The 12248-nt window shown below is 56.6% G+C and overlaps 2 protein-coding genes across 6 annotated transcripts in view; one reads left to right on the forward strand and one right to left on the reverse strand.

The window, feature by feature from the left end:
• The window catches only part of LOC114897992 (protein TonB-like), a 68083-nt gene extending 61918 nt beyond the window's left edge, over positions 1 to 6165 (reverse strand). Inside the window, exon 1 of the mRNA XM_029227018.1 lies at positions 5894 to 6165. Coding sequence (XP_029082851.1) covers positions 5894 to 6165 — 272 coding nt within the window. The remainder of the gene's footprint in view (positions 1 to 5893) is intronic.
• The window catches only part of SLC6A9 (solute carrier family 6 member 9), a 32440-nt gene continuing 25594 nt past the window's right edge, over positions 5403 to 12248 (forward strand). For 2 of the 5 annotated variants that reach the window (XM_029229902.1, XM_029229903.1), the window contains exons 1-2: positions 5473 to 5702; positions 11276 to 11391. In XM_029229902.1, the coding sequence (XP_029085735.1) occupies positions 11362 to 11391 (30 nt within the window). In that variant the 5' untranslated portion in view covers positions 5473 to 5702; positions 11276 to 11361. Of the gene's footprint in view, positions 5703 to 7319; positions 7360 to 7798; positions 7896 to 11275; positions 11392 to 12248 lie in introns of those variants that run through there. The other 3 variants (XM_029229900.1, XM_029229901.1, XM_029229899.1) reach the window with 3 other exon arrangements.

The raw sequence follows: 12248 nt of genomic DNA on the forward strand, positions 1-12248 counted from the left end.
ACAGCCACACTAAAGCCACACAAAAAGTCCCCATAGTCAAACATCCAACCTCATTGTGCTCAAAACTAAGTCACATGATTTTGTATTCACAGTTGAAGAATTTCAGTGAGCACACACCCAATCATAGTTGCACTCAAATTGTCAGTACGGCACATAAAACACTGACTGGGTCACCATGTGACCTTGTGTGCATACTGTTTGCCAGGTGAGAGCATAGGTTGTAGAGACCAGCCAACCTGGGTTCAAGTTCAGGTTCTACCACTTATTAGTTCTTTCCCTTTGGGAAAATTATTTAACCTGCCTGAGCCTTAGTTCTAGAAAATGGAGATAATCTCTACCTTGTAAACATGATGTGGGGAAGACATAAAATAACCAGACAAGGGACAGCACCTTGTCTGGCCAGATGTGCCCTAGGGATAGGGCTGTAACTGCCATGTATGGCTTTTGTCACCAGAGGGCACCAGGGTTCCAAGATGTCAGTGGGGGGCGCCGGAAGAAACCCTGCCAGAAGGTCCAGGATTCCCGGGGAGTCTGGAGGCAAGCGCAGACTGGGAAGGTGTGGGGATGGATGGGGACGGGCATGGGCCTGCACAGATTCTGGAAACCCCAGCAAGGCCTCGGCCAGCCAGGTGTGCTGCTGGGCCAAATGGGTACCTCGTAGGTAGGACCCTGATCTCACCTAGGAAGGAGGATAAGCACTTACTATGTACCAGGCCCTCTTCTGTGCCCACTTCACCCATATTTAATCCTCACAACAATGCTATGATTGATAGTCACACTGAGAGTCTTCCTGTTGAGGAATATTGAGGAAACCGAGGTTCCACTTTACCTGGCTATTAAGTGGAAGACCTGGGATAAGGATGCAGGCAGCCATCGCCCTCCCAGGGACCCCTCCCACCCCCTTCCTGGGACTCTGCCAGGGCTCCCTGACCCCGGCTGTCTGCCCTGGAGCTCAGCCAGCCCCAACTGACCCTTTTCCCTCTTCCAGCCTGCTCCCTGAGCTAGCCCACGGTCAGAGGCTTATCAGACACATGGGGGAGACCGATAAGCCAGGGCCCCCAGTACAGCCTTATCCATTCTCAGCTGCTGGGAGTTGTGGGGTGCTGCCAGCAGGTGGAGCCCCACCCACTCAGGCTGCCACACACCACCCAGGCATGAGGGGCCCTGTGTCACGCCCCATACTGTCATAACTCCCTATGATGTCATCATTTGTGGTCACAGCATGGTTTTGTCCCTCCTTCAAGTCTGAAGGGGTTACTCAGACAGGAGGAGTGGAGTCAGACGGGAGCCTTACCCAGGCTCCAGGTCAGCAAGCCGGGCTGGGCTGGACCGGGAAGACGGGGTGGTGTCACAAGATCCTCCCCAGGGTGGCTGTGGCTATTTTTGGTGTTAGCTGCTCCACTTATAGCCACTCCTCCCAATCTAAAGAGGCTCTGGGTCCAGCGGGGGCAGGGGCAGTGGGAGGAATCTCCCATCCCTCTACAGGGCGGCTCTGGGTGTCAGCCTCTAGCTCTGAATCAGCCCCCTGCTCCCCACAGGGAGGCCCGATCCTGGGGAAGAGGGGGCCTTACATCTCCTCAGCAGTGAGGCAGGGAGGGATCATAAGGATGGCCAGACGGATGGACAGAGTCAGACCCGCTGTGACAGTCAGATATGTCAACTTGCTGACAGTCTGTGCTCACGGCCTCACATCCACATTATCACACGCCAGCAGCCATTCATTCCCACAGCCGAGCCTGTGGCCGCACACGGGTCACAGACAGAGACGTGTTGCCCCACATTGGCAGGTGACATAGGCACATGGTCGCACATCCCATACAGGAGAGCAGGAACTCCTTTTCTCTCAGGGCTGAGTTCCTAGAAATCAGCACAGTTCCCAGCACAGTGTAGATGTACATTCATACGTGGTGAGTAAGTGGACATGCAATTACACAGGTCATGTGACCAGGGTGGGGAGGGACTGGAGGAAAAGCCGCCAGCCTCCATCCCTCCTCAGGACAGGATGGGATCATCAAGCTGCTTCCAGCACCACCCCAGGCCCCAGCTTCCATGATGGCCACTCCTAAGGCAATGTCAGTCACTGAAGGGACCTGGGTCATCAGGTCCACTGCTCCCTCCCCTCCAGATTCCTTTCCAGTGAATTGGGACACTGGCACTTTGAGCGTTGGATGTTAGGAACATCAATGGTCTAGACGTTAGGTGCCCTGGGCATTAGGGGGCTCTGGGTGCTGGGAACTCTGGGTTTGGGGTTCTCTGCAGTGTTGGGAGCTCTGGCACCCTTGGCATTGGGAATTCTGGATTCAGGGAGGTCTAAGGCATTTAGGAATCTGGACATTGAATGCTGTGGACATCAGGGCTGTACCCCAGACAGGCCGAAGTCAATGTTTCCAGTCTGTATGCCTAATTTTACCTGCAGCTGCTGAGGTCCAGCCTGGAACCCTGCTCTGATTCCCGTAATTGGCTCATGCTGCCCCCCACTGGACCAGGGCCAGAGAAAGCACAACAGGATGGCCTGAGGGGCACATGAAGCCCCAGAGACAGCTCTTGGATCTGGAACCAACCTAGCTTGTCCCTTGCATTGGGACAGGGCAGGGAAGGTGCCAGGCACTGACCACTAGGCTCCAAGCTCAAGGGAGGAAGAATCTGAGAGCAGAGCCCAGGTGGGCTTCTGCAGCTCCTGAGGCTGGGGCTCCAAGCCTGGTCAGGCCAGGCTGTAACTCAAAGCAATGTCCACCTTCCACCAACTTCTCAGCAGGGTCCCTCAGCACCCCTCCACCCAGGTGGCCAGCGCTGCCAGCTCTTACAGTGCCTTCTAGAAGTGGCCCACGTCTGCCCTTATCCCTAATCCCACCAGACATACACCTGAGCACACTCCCTGTGGCTCAACAGAGGCCTTGCTCCTGCAGGCTGATGATGACAAGTGACACCAGTCAGCACCAGGGGATCTGACGCTGGGCCCAGCACTCCCAGGAAGTTGCACTGCAACTAGAGTCTCCTGAGACACGCCTTAGCCCGCAGTGGGTGGGGCCCGGCTGCTGCCAGTCCTCTTACTGCCCTGCCCCAGGAAGAAGCAAGCCAGCGAGATGTCTGACCCCATCCATCAGTCCTTCTCTCTGTCCTCTGGCCTGAGCCCCCTACTCTCCTCACAGTGGCCCAGGCTGGCCATGCCCTTCCCAACCTGTGGGCCAGTGGCCCAGGGCGGGAAGCTCACAGGAGGGGATGAAGGCCATCCCAGCTCTGACCTGGACTAGGTCCAAACCTGCCTCCCTTGGGGCCTCATTCTGGTTGGAAAAAAACAGCCGCTTCAGTCCCTGACTCGTGCAGACGGTTTTTCAAACCAGAATCTTTCTCACAAGCTTTTCCTCAGGACTCAACTCACTGTGTAGCTGCCTGAAGCCCTTTCTAGATCAAGATGTGTAAAATACACACATCTATAAATCTCTCTAATGTATGCAAATATGATTTGTGTTATGTCATCTGTCTAGCAAAACCCATGTGAGCAATATCTCCAACTTTCCCAAACACCCCCAGGGAAAAGCTTTCCCCCACCCCATGGGCTAAAGTGTGAGGCTGTCTCCCTGCCCCAGATTAATCCCAAATGCTCTTTCTCCCTGATAGAGCCTCAGAGGGCTGAACCCTGAGCACCCCTCCCCCTTTTTTCTTCCACCCCACCCCACCCCACCACCAGCCCCAGGTTCTGAGAGCCTCCCCAGGGTCTGGCTGTGAGCATCCTGAGCCTCCCTCCCTTCATATGGAGTCCTTAGGGTGAGGTGGCCAGGTCGATCCCAGAAGCTTCACTGACCCTCAGTGCCCTCTTCTCAGGGCCCCTTGACCCCCAGTCTACTGCTTCAAGGGGAAAGGAGGCCACTGTCCCACCCTCCCACTCTTCCTTGTCCCCACTCCACTCCATGGGGGATCTTCCAACAGCCTCCATCCTGCCTTCCCTGTGTGGTGGCCCTTTTTGACAAGCCCCAGGGGGAGGGTGGGAGGGAGAGACCAGCCACAGACTTTATGTCCCAGCAGGACAGGCGAGGGGGTGGGGCCTGGATCACAGGAGCCCAGCCCCCAGAGTTGCACACACAAACACACACCACTACACAGAGCTGCTGCAGTGCACACAGTCACTCACAAACACAGACCCACCTACTCAAATCCACAGGGGCAGGGGGGCACAGGAGCAACGGGCTGCTCAGGAAGAGGCCACACATACACATAAGACACCTGTAATTCGTTCACAGGAGAATATAAATCACAAACGTGCTGTACCTGCTAGGTTTGGGGACAGAGTAAAAATGAAAATAATCTTGCTGACAAGAATAATGTCTCCAGATCTTCCCAGATCTATCTGATCAAGTCTCTACTGTGAATAGGTTATAAGTTCCGAGTTGGTAGGGCCCTGGAGAAGCCTGGTGGAACGGACTGTGTGTGGCCTGAGAGCACTCCTTGGCAGGAAGTATCTGTGCCTGATACCTGCTATCTTGTTCAGTGCCTCTGATTGTAAATTAATAAAGTGGAATCTCACTTGTCAATTGATCTTGTGCGAGTTTGGCATATGTGAATCAGCTTCTTGGAGGCTGACTATCCCCAGGGAACAAATAAAACTGGTTTCCTGGCCAGACAACAGTGAGGACAGACTCAGGGCGCCGAGAAGAGACTTGTCCCCTTCCTGAGCAGATGCTGGGGGCAACAACTGTTCCCTGACAGCCAGTACTAACCGGCCCTTCTCCTTGAAAGCTGGTGGCTCTCCAGGTAAGCAATTGTGGGAGCCCCTTTCTGACAACTGCCAAGACTTGCTGCTCGGGCGCAGCCTGGAGCAATGTGTTTTGTCTGTTTTGCAAGAAGGAAACTGAGGCTCAGCAAAGCTCCCTTTGGCAAAGTCTCCATTAGCTGGAATTGGAACCCAGGTATGTCTCCCCAGGGAGAGAAGAGGGGGCCCAGGTTGGTGACTGCAGCACTTGTAACACAATGGCCAATGTAGGGTTGACCAAACCAGTGGTCAAAGGAGGGTCCATGGAGAAAGGATCCCCAGCCCTCCAGTTCCAAGGAGTAGGACCCAGGCCTTACCCAGCTGTGCCCACAGTCCCTAGCGGCACCGCTCAAAGGGAATGGAATTTGCTCTGACTTCTCTCTAGGGGGAACGCAGGCGCAGAAGGCCGGGGGCCTGGCAAGCTAACTCCAGCTCCAGCCCCCCAAGTGCCCCAGGCGTTCTGGCTTCATTCCAGCCTAGCCCGAAGGGGACATCTGCTTCCTCCAAGGGCCCCAGCTGAAGGGCAGCAAGGCAGGGGCGGAGAAGGGGGCTCCTTTGCGGAGCCCACTCCCAGGGGTTCGTGGGGATCAATCATCTGAAAGCAGGAGCAACTTGTAATTTTATTCCCTGGGAGGAGGAGCCTGAGAAGTCTTCCGGGGGTGGGGATGAGATGGGGGGGGCGCAGGGAGGCCAGGGGAGCTGTTCAGAGAGGGGAGGGACTTGGCTAGATCTCCCAAGCCTTCTCCACTCTCCAAACTTTCACCAAACTCTTGGCCCCCGCCTCTCTGAAACCAAAACACAACAAGCTCAGGAGGAGCGGCGAGCGGTGCGGCGGGGCGGGCGGACTCGCGGCGGCACTGAGCCTCAGGAGGCTGATGCAACTTTCCCTTTAAGAAAGCCACCTGGGCGCACCGCGGTGCGGACCCGGCAAGCCTGGCCCGGGGGCTGCAGCATGGTAAGGAGCCTGGGGGAAGGGGGCGCTGCGGCCCGCGCCTCTGTCTGTCCCGCCGTCGGTCTGGGTGTTTGGTGGCTACGCGGGGCTGAGCCCCAGGACCAGCGGGCGGGCGAGCGTGTGTGTGTGTGTGTGTGTGTGTGAGATCGCGCATGCATGCGGGCATCTGGGGGTAAGAGTGTGGGTGCACGTACAGGGATGTCTGTCTCGTCGGAAAGGTCGGGGTAGGTGCGCGCGTCTGGGTGTCACCGCTGTCACCAAGGAGCTGAAGCGGGAGGGAACGGTGGCGCGGGGCGGGGGGCGCTCCTGGAGGAGGGGGAGCTGCGTGCTGACGCCGGTTCTGTCCGGGGCTGCGGGAGCGGGGATGTGCCCGGAACCAGAGCTTCTGTCTGAGGCGCCAGCGGGTCTGCGCGCCTGGGGCCTGCGGGCGCCCGGAACCGGTGGGCCGGGTGTCTGCGCCCCTCATGCGGGCTCCCGCTCTCCATCTCCCTGGCCGGCCAAGCTGCCTATCTGGCCCCTCCAGCCGGCCTGCCTCGCTATCTGCCCGCCCACTCGGCGGCCGGTTGAGGGTTCCCGCGCGCCAGCAGGTCCCGGGAAGCCGCGCCGGGGAGTCTCGGTGCCCTCGGGCTGTTGTCCTCGGTTCCCGGCCACGGCTTTGGGAAGGGGCTACGGCCGCGTTGTTCTTTGGGGGTTGTAACCCGCGCCCTCCCCAGCCCAACCTTCATTCCCGGTGCGCGTAGGGCGGGCCCAGGCGGCCGCAGGTGAGGGCAGGGGCCTAGCAGCCCGGGGCGCCCACTCCCAGCCGGCGCCCCGCACCCCGCAGCCACGGCCCGCGGGAGCAGGTGGCGGGGCCGGGGCCGGGGCCGGGCGGGAGGGGGCTTTCCCGGAGGGCCGGGAGGGGCCTGAGCCGGCTCGGGGGCGGGGCAAGGGGGCGGGGACCTGGGCGCCCGGGTACTTTTCCACGGCAGGGACCGGGGGCGGGGCTGCTGCCTCCACACCAGCTGAGAGGCCCACACGTGGCGGCTGATGTAACGCCCGCCCCCGACACCTCGCACCCCGATTAAGACGGACGCGCCCCGCTTCGAGGAATCTGGGCGCTCCAGGCGGTGCTACAGCTCCGAGAGCGACCTCGCCTCTTCCTGCCATTCCAGGGCCTCTTCTCGGCCTGCCGGCTGTTTCTTAAAGGAACCGCGCCCCCTTTCGGGCCTGTACTCCGTAGGCCACGCCCCCTCGCTGGTCACTCTTAAAGGAGCCGCGTCCCCAGCTCTCTGACAGCTCCCTCACAAAGCCTAGGTCTGTTTCTTTGCCGAAACAAGCCTGATGCTGCGGCCGCTAGAAGATAAAGGCTGGGGAGCGAGGAGTGGAGAAGGAGAGAAGGACCTGAGAGGTTAAAGAACCCCAAAGTGAGGGAGCGTCAGAAGATTGGAGGATAGTGGGTGAGGGGACTGGTTCTAGGAAGGGACTAAACAGCGACACTGAGCATGCCCAAATGTTTCCAAGGACCGCAGAGAAAACGCCCCCTTACTCGGCCTACACTGCGACTGAGGCTCAGTGCCCAGCTCTGGGGACACAGAAGAATCACACCTCTGCCCTGGATGATCTCTCCAGCTGGTGGGGAAGGCAGATTGGGACACAAGTAACCATGCCGCAACGGCTACGTGTGAGGAGCATATTAATCAGATGTACACAGCGTGCTTTGGGGGTAACCGGGAGTAGCATTTAAAGATTGACTGCAAATGGGAGGAGAAAGGAAGGCTTCTTGACGATAATGGCATTGGGACAGGTTTTGAAGACGGGTGGGGTATATACAGATAGATATGGGGACAAGGGTTCTCAAGGAAGAGGGAACTGCCTAAGCAAAGGCATGAAGACAAGAACCCTCTGGGGACGCTGAATAGTCCCACGTGGCCGCAGGTGGCCGCAAGTGGCTGCAGGTAGCCGACCTTGAATCTAGGCAGATCTAGGGCCCTCCCCTACTCTCACAGCCCCTCCACTCCCTCCGTCACAGTGAATGGAGATTATGTTTCCTCCTCTATCTCTCTCCTAAACTGTGAGGTCCTTGAAGGCCAGGAAAGAACCTGTCACCTTTCCATCCCCAGCGAGGACTCCAGGGCTTGGCCCAGATGGACCCTTAAAATTGATTGACCTGACAGTCCTGTTTGGAGGAGAGGAAGACTGAGCAATGAGACAGTAAAGGTGAGATGGGTCTTATGACTACCCTCTCCCCATCTTCCCTTGGGTGGCTGACAGGCAACTCGAACCCAGCTCATCCTCTCCCCACTCCAAACCTGCAGCATCCCCAGCATTCCTGTCTCTGGGACTAGCACAGTCTTCTTCCTATTATACCAACAGAAACCAGAGACCCCTCCTTATCCCTCACCCCCTAAGTCCAATTCATCACCAAGTCTCCTACCAAAGTTACGTTCTTTATTTTTCTCAAATCTCTGTACCTCTCCCCACCCCAGCGTCACCTTCCTGAGCCAAGTCCCCTCATCCCTGGCCTGGCCTATTCCTAATTGATTTCCTCTCTTCCCCTCTTCCCTCCCTCCAGTCCTTTCTCCACACTAATCTAGGGTGATGTTTTCAAAATGCACCTTCCACCAATTGCTCCTCCTGGCAGTTACAACTCTACTTTAAAGACTTCAATAGCTGCCATTGCCCTCAGGATAAAGACCAAAACCGAGGCCCCAAAGACCCCGAACCTGCTTATCTCTCCACCTCTGTCTTTGGCCACTTTCTCCCTCACTCTCTGAGCCTCAGCCTCACAGTCTTTGCACATAGTATTTCATTTGCTTGAATCTCCCTTCCTCTTCTCTGCTCACTGTTGCCGAATCATCCCCCTCTGACTCTTAAACATCACTTCCTCAGGAAAGTCCTCTGTAAATCTCAGACAAGACCAGGCCCCCCCTGGTGTAGATTTTCGTAAAGAAGATCTTTCACTTTCGCACCCTTTATTGTAGGCTTTAATTATACACATTTGAGTCACCAGTTTCATTCATTTCCCCACCAGCCTGCAAGCTGCAGGAGGGCAGAGACTGAAGAGTTCTTGGTGCCCAGCACAGATCTGGCCCAGAGCAAGCCCGAAATAAATACTTGCGGAGTAAATGAATTGAATTGTGGCCAGCCCTAAATGCCTGCTGAACAATTTAGGCCATATCCTGTTGGCTGTGGAAAACTGTTGGAGGGAATCAGGGCTTTAGGACTTTGGGAAGATTAATGGATTGGAGGGGAGGAAAAAGTGGAGGACTTGTAGAGTCAAAAATTAAGCACAAACTTCAGAATGTACAAAGGAAGTATGATTAGCCCCGTCTTCCAGATTGAGAAAACTGAGGCTCAGAGAGGTTAAGTAACTTGCTTGAAGTCACATACCTAGTGAGTGGCAGAGCCAGTTCCTCCTTCCAGGTCCCAGAGTCCAAGCTTTTTATCACAAGCTAACCTGACTCTGACCCATGTGGCACAGATGGAGAGCTTGTCAATAGTGGTCCATATATGGGTTAGGGGCAGGCCTGGTGCCTGGGTAATGTGGATGCCCAGCCCCTAGAAGAGGGCCTGGCCTATTGTAGGCATTCAGGTGGTACTTTTTGAATGGATGGATGGGGCCGTTTAACAGAAATGGCAGAAGCGGGAGAAGCAGCAAAGCTTTACACCCAACTCATTGTCCTGGAAGCAGCCCCCAAGCAACCTTTTCTCCACTAATCTGTCAGCACCCTGACCACAAGGGCTGTATTTGCAGTGCTTAGGGATAACACCCTGGAACTTAGGTTCCAGGATGGAGTGTCCTCAGTTTACTCACCTGACCAGAGGGCATAATGCCCAACCAGTGAGGTGGCTCTTAATAATGCCATCTGCTGTCATTACTATCATCGTTGTCATTATTATCATCATTGTCATTATTATCTGTTAGCTGAAGAGGGACAGCTTTGAGGACAGCAAATCTAGAGTGTACAGCTTGGAGGGAGGGGTGTGGTAAGCGAAGACAAGGGTATGATCTTCTAAGGGAGCACACCCCCTGTTCTGACTGCCCCCAGAAGACCAAAGCCACAAGCAGGGACCTCTTTAGGGAACAGTGAGAGGCAGGAAAGCCGGCCTCGGTGACTAACCAAAGGGAAATGGTCGCAAGTCACATCCCTACCTGGCTCCACCCTGGGGGGAAGGTTATGCAGGACACCTGGTGGCCAGGACAAAGGCCTAAGGTAGCCAAGGGCTGATTTGCATAGGCAAAGAAGAGCTTCTTCCTCCTCTTTTCTAGCCTTCCAAAGGCTTCCTGGGCCTGTGGGTGGGAGGTGGCCCTTGAATGTGGCTGTAGGCAGGGCAGAGTGGCACAAAACAGCCTTTGGAGTAGAGAGACTCCTTGAGAGGACCCAGAGAAGGCCCCAGTCCTTCCTAGGACCAGGCCCTATGGAACATGAATGTCCTTGTGCATCTGACCCCGGGTTTTCCTCCCATAAGAGAATTCTTTGAGGCTCCCTGAAGGTTGATTCCACTCCTATGAGCTGTCAAAAACTCCCCGCTCTTCCGTCTGCGTCCATCCAGCATTGAACCTGCAGACACCAGCAGCTGCGTGGCCGCCCCTCCCGTCTGTCTGCCCCTCCCGCTCACCAGCCCCACCTCGCGATCTCCGGCTGACCTGGCCCCTCATTCCAAGGCCTCAGCCTTACCCATTTCCCTTCAACTCAATTCCACCAACCCTCCCTACAAGCTGAGCACCGCGCCAGGTGCTGGGCACAGAGGGGTAGATGAAACACATCCAACCCCTCAGGGAACTGGCCAACCAACCCATGGTTGACAGACGTAAACAAATGAGTTGATAGGGACACTGGTAGAAGTCTGCACAAAACACAAAAGAGGAGACAGTTTGTTCACTCTGGGGTGGAGTGGGGGCAGTGTCAGGAAAAGCTACAGAGGAGAGGTGACACTTAAGCAGGCTCCTAAAGGATTTGTAGAATTTCACCTGGTGAACAGGAGGGAAGGTGTTCGGCAGGGGCCAGCCTGAGCACGGGCATGGCAGCGTTGTGCCTACTCATGCTGTGTTTGGTGTGCCTAGAGCTTCTGGTCCAAGTTAGTGACATAACAACGAGCCCACTGCCTGGAGCCCAAGCTGAGTGGCACCAGGATAGGGAAGGACCATCCCGGACGCCTGGCTGGGGCGAGGTTGGGGAGCATGTGCTGAGCCAAGTTGATTCCCCGTCAGGGGAGAGGTTGGAGCCAGTCACACAGATGAGGAAGGTATTGGACCCTGTCCCAGTTCTGTGTTCATTTTTTATCTTTTATAGAATTGGGCATCTGGAGAGTCAAAAATAGACCTTTGCCCATTGGGACAGGAAGTCTGGAGACCAAGGGATCCAGGGGAAGGTTTGGGAGAAGAGTGAGGTAGGAACTGGATTGAGGGTCATCCAGAAATGAGCAGGACAGGAAATGGTCTGGCAGGGGTTGTGCCAGGGCGGGAGGGAAGAGGGGGCCTGCCAGCTGGTGGTCTGGGCCCTGCACTACCTGTTCTGAAGAGCCCTGAGGGCCGCACATGTCCTGCCCTGCCTTCCTGGGCCAAATCCTCAGTGCATTCTCTGCTCTCTCCACAGCTCTTGAGGCCTGTGCTCTGAAAGGTGCTAGAAACAGAGCCTGTGAGTGTGGTCCGGGACTCCAGAGCCCCTAACCCACCGCCACTATGGTAGGAAAAGGTGCCAAAGCGATGCTGGTGAGTACAGGGACCAGACTGCAGGGAGGAGGGGGTCATGAACACCATCCCCGCTGGGGCCTGCTGTCAGCTGCTGGCCCTGACAGGAGGGCCTAGGAGGCTCCGTGGGGCCCCGAGTCTGGCACTGCCAGGGCTCCTGAGTGCTAGGGCTGTCCCAGGCCCAGGTGGGCAGCCCCTCACCCAGCAGGTTAGATGCTGCCATGGCTCCGAGCCCATAGCAGTGCTGATCCCACCACAGAGCCCGAAAGGCATGCTAGGAGGCACGAGGCACACTTCCCACCCTCATCACAAGATACCCTGGAGAGAAGGCTGCAGTCAGTCCTGCTGGGAGGGCTGTCCTGTGGCTGACACCCAGGCACCCCCAACGCTGTGCTCTGCCTGCCGTGGGGAGCATTCAGCATGTGCTGATCAAGGGGTCCTCAGAGCCTGTCTGATTTTTTTCTTCTTCCACTCTGAAAAGTAACATAGAGCGTTTCATTTTGGTTTTGTTTGTTTGTTTGGTTTTTTTGCGGTACGTGGGCCTCTCACTGTTGCGGCCTCTCCCGTTGCGGAGCGCAGGCTCAGCGGCCATGGCTCACAGGCCCAGCCGCTCCGCGGCATGTGGGACCTTCCCGGACCGGGGCACGAACCCGCGTCCTCTGCATCGGCAGGCGGACTCTCAACCACTGTGCCACCAGGGAAGCCCAGAGCGTTTCATTTTGAATCCTTTCCTCAGAAAACCTCCCTCTCCCCCTTCCCCAAGCCACAGCTCTTCACTGCTCACTGCCTCAGAGCACAGGAGAGGTGGTGAGAAGCAGTGGGCAAGGGCCGGCTCACTGATGGATGGAACAGGCCAGCACTGGAATCAGGAACCAGGA

Source organism: Monodon monoceros, unplaced genomic scaffold (genome assembly GCF_005190385.1).
Source record: "Monodon monoceros isolate NGI ecotype Baffin Bay Population unplaced genomic scaffold, NGI_Narwhal_1 Super_Scaffold_18, whole genome shotgun sequence".
Taxonomy (NCBI): Eukaryota; Metazoa; Chordata; class Mammalia; order Artiodactyla; family Monodontidae; genus Monodon; species Monodon monoceros.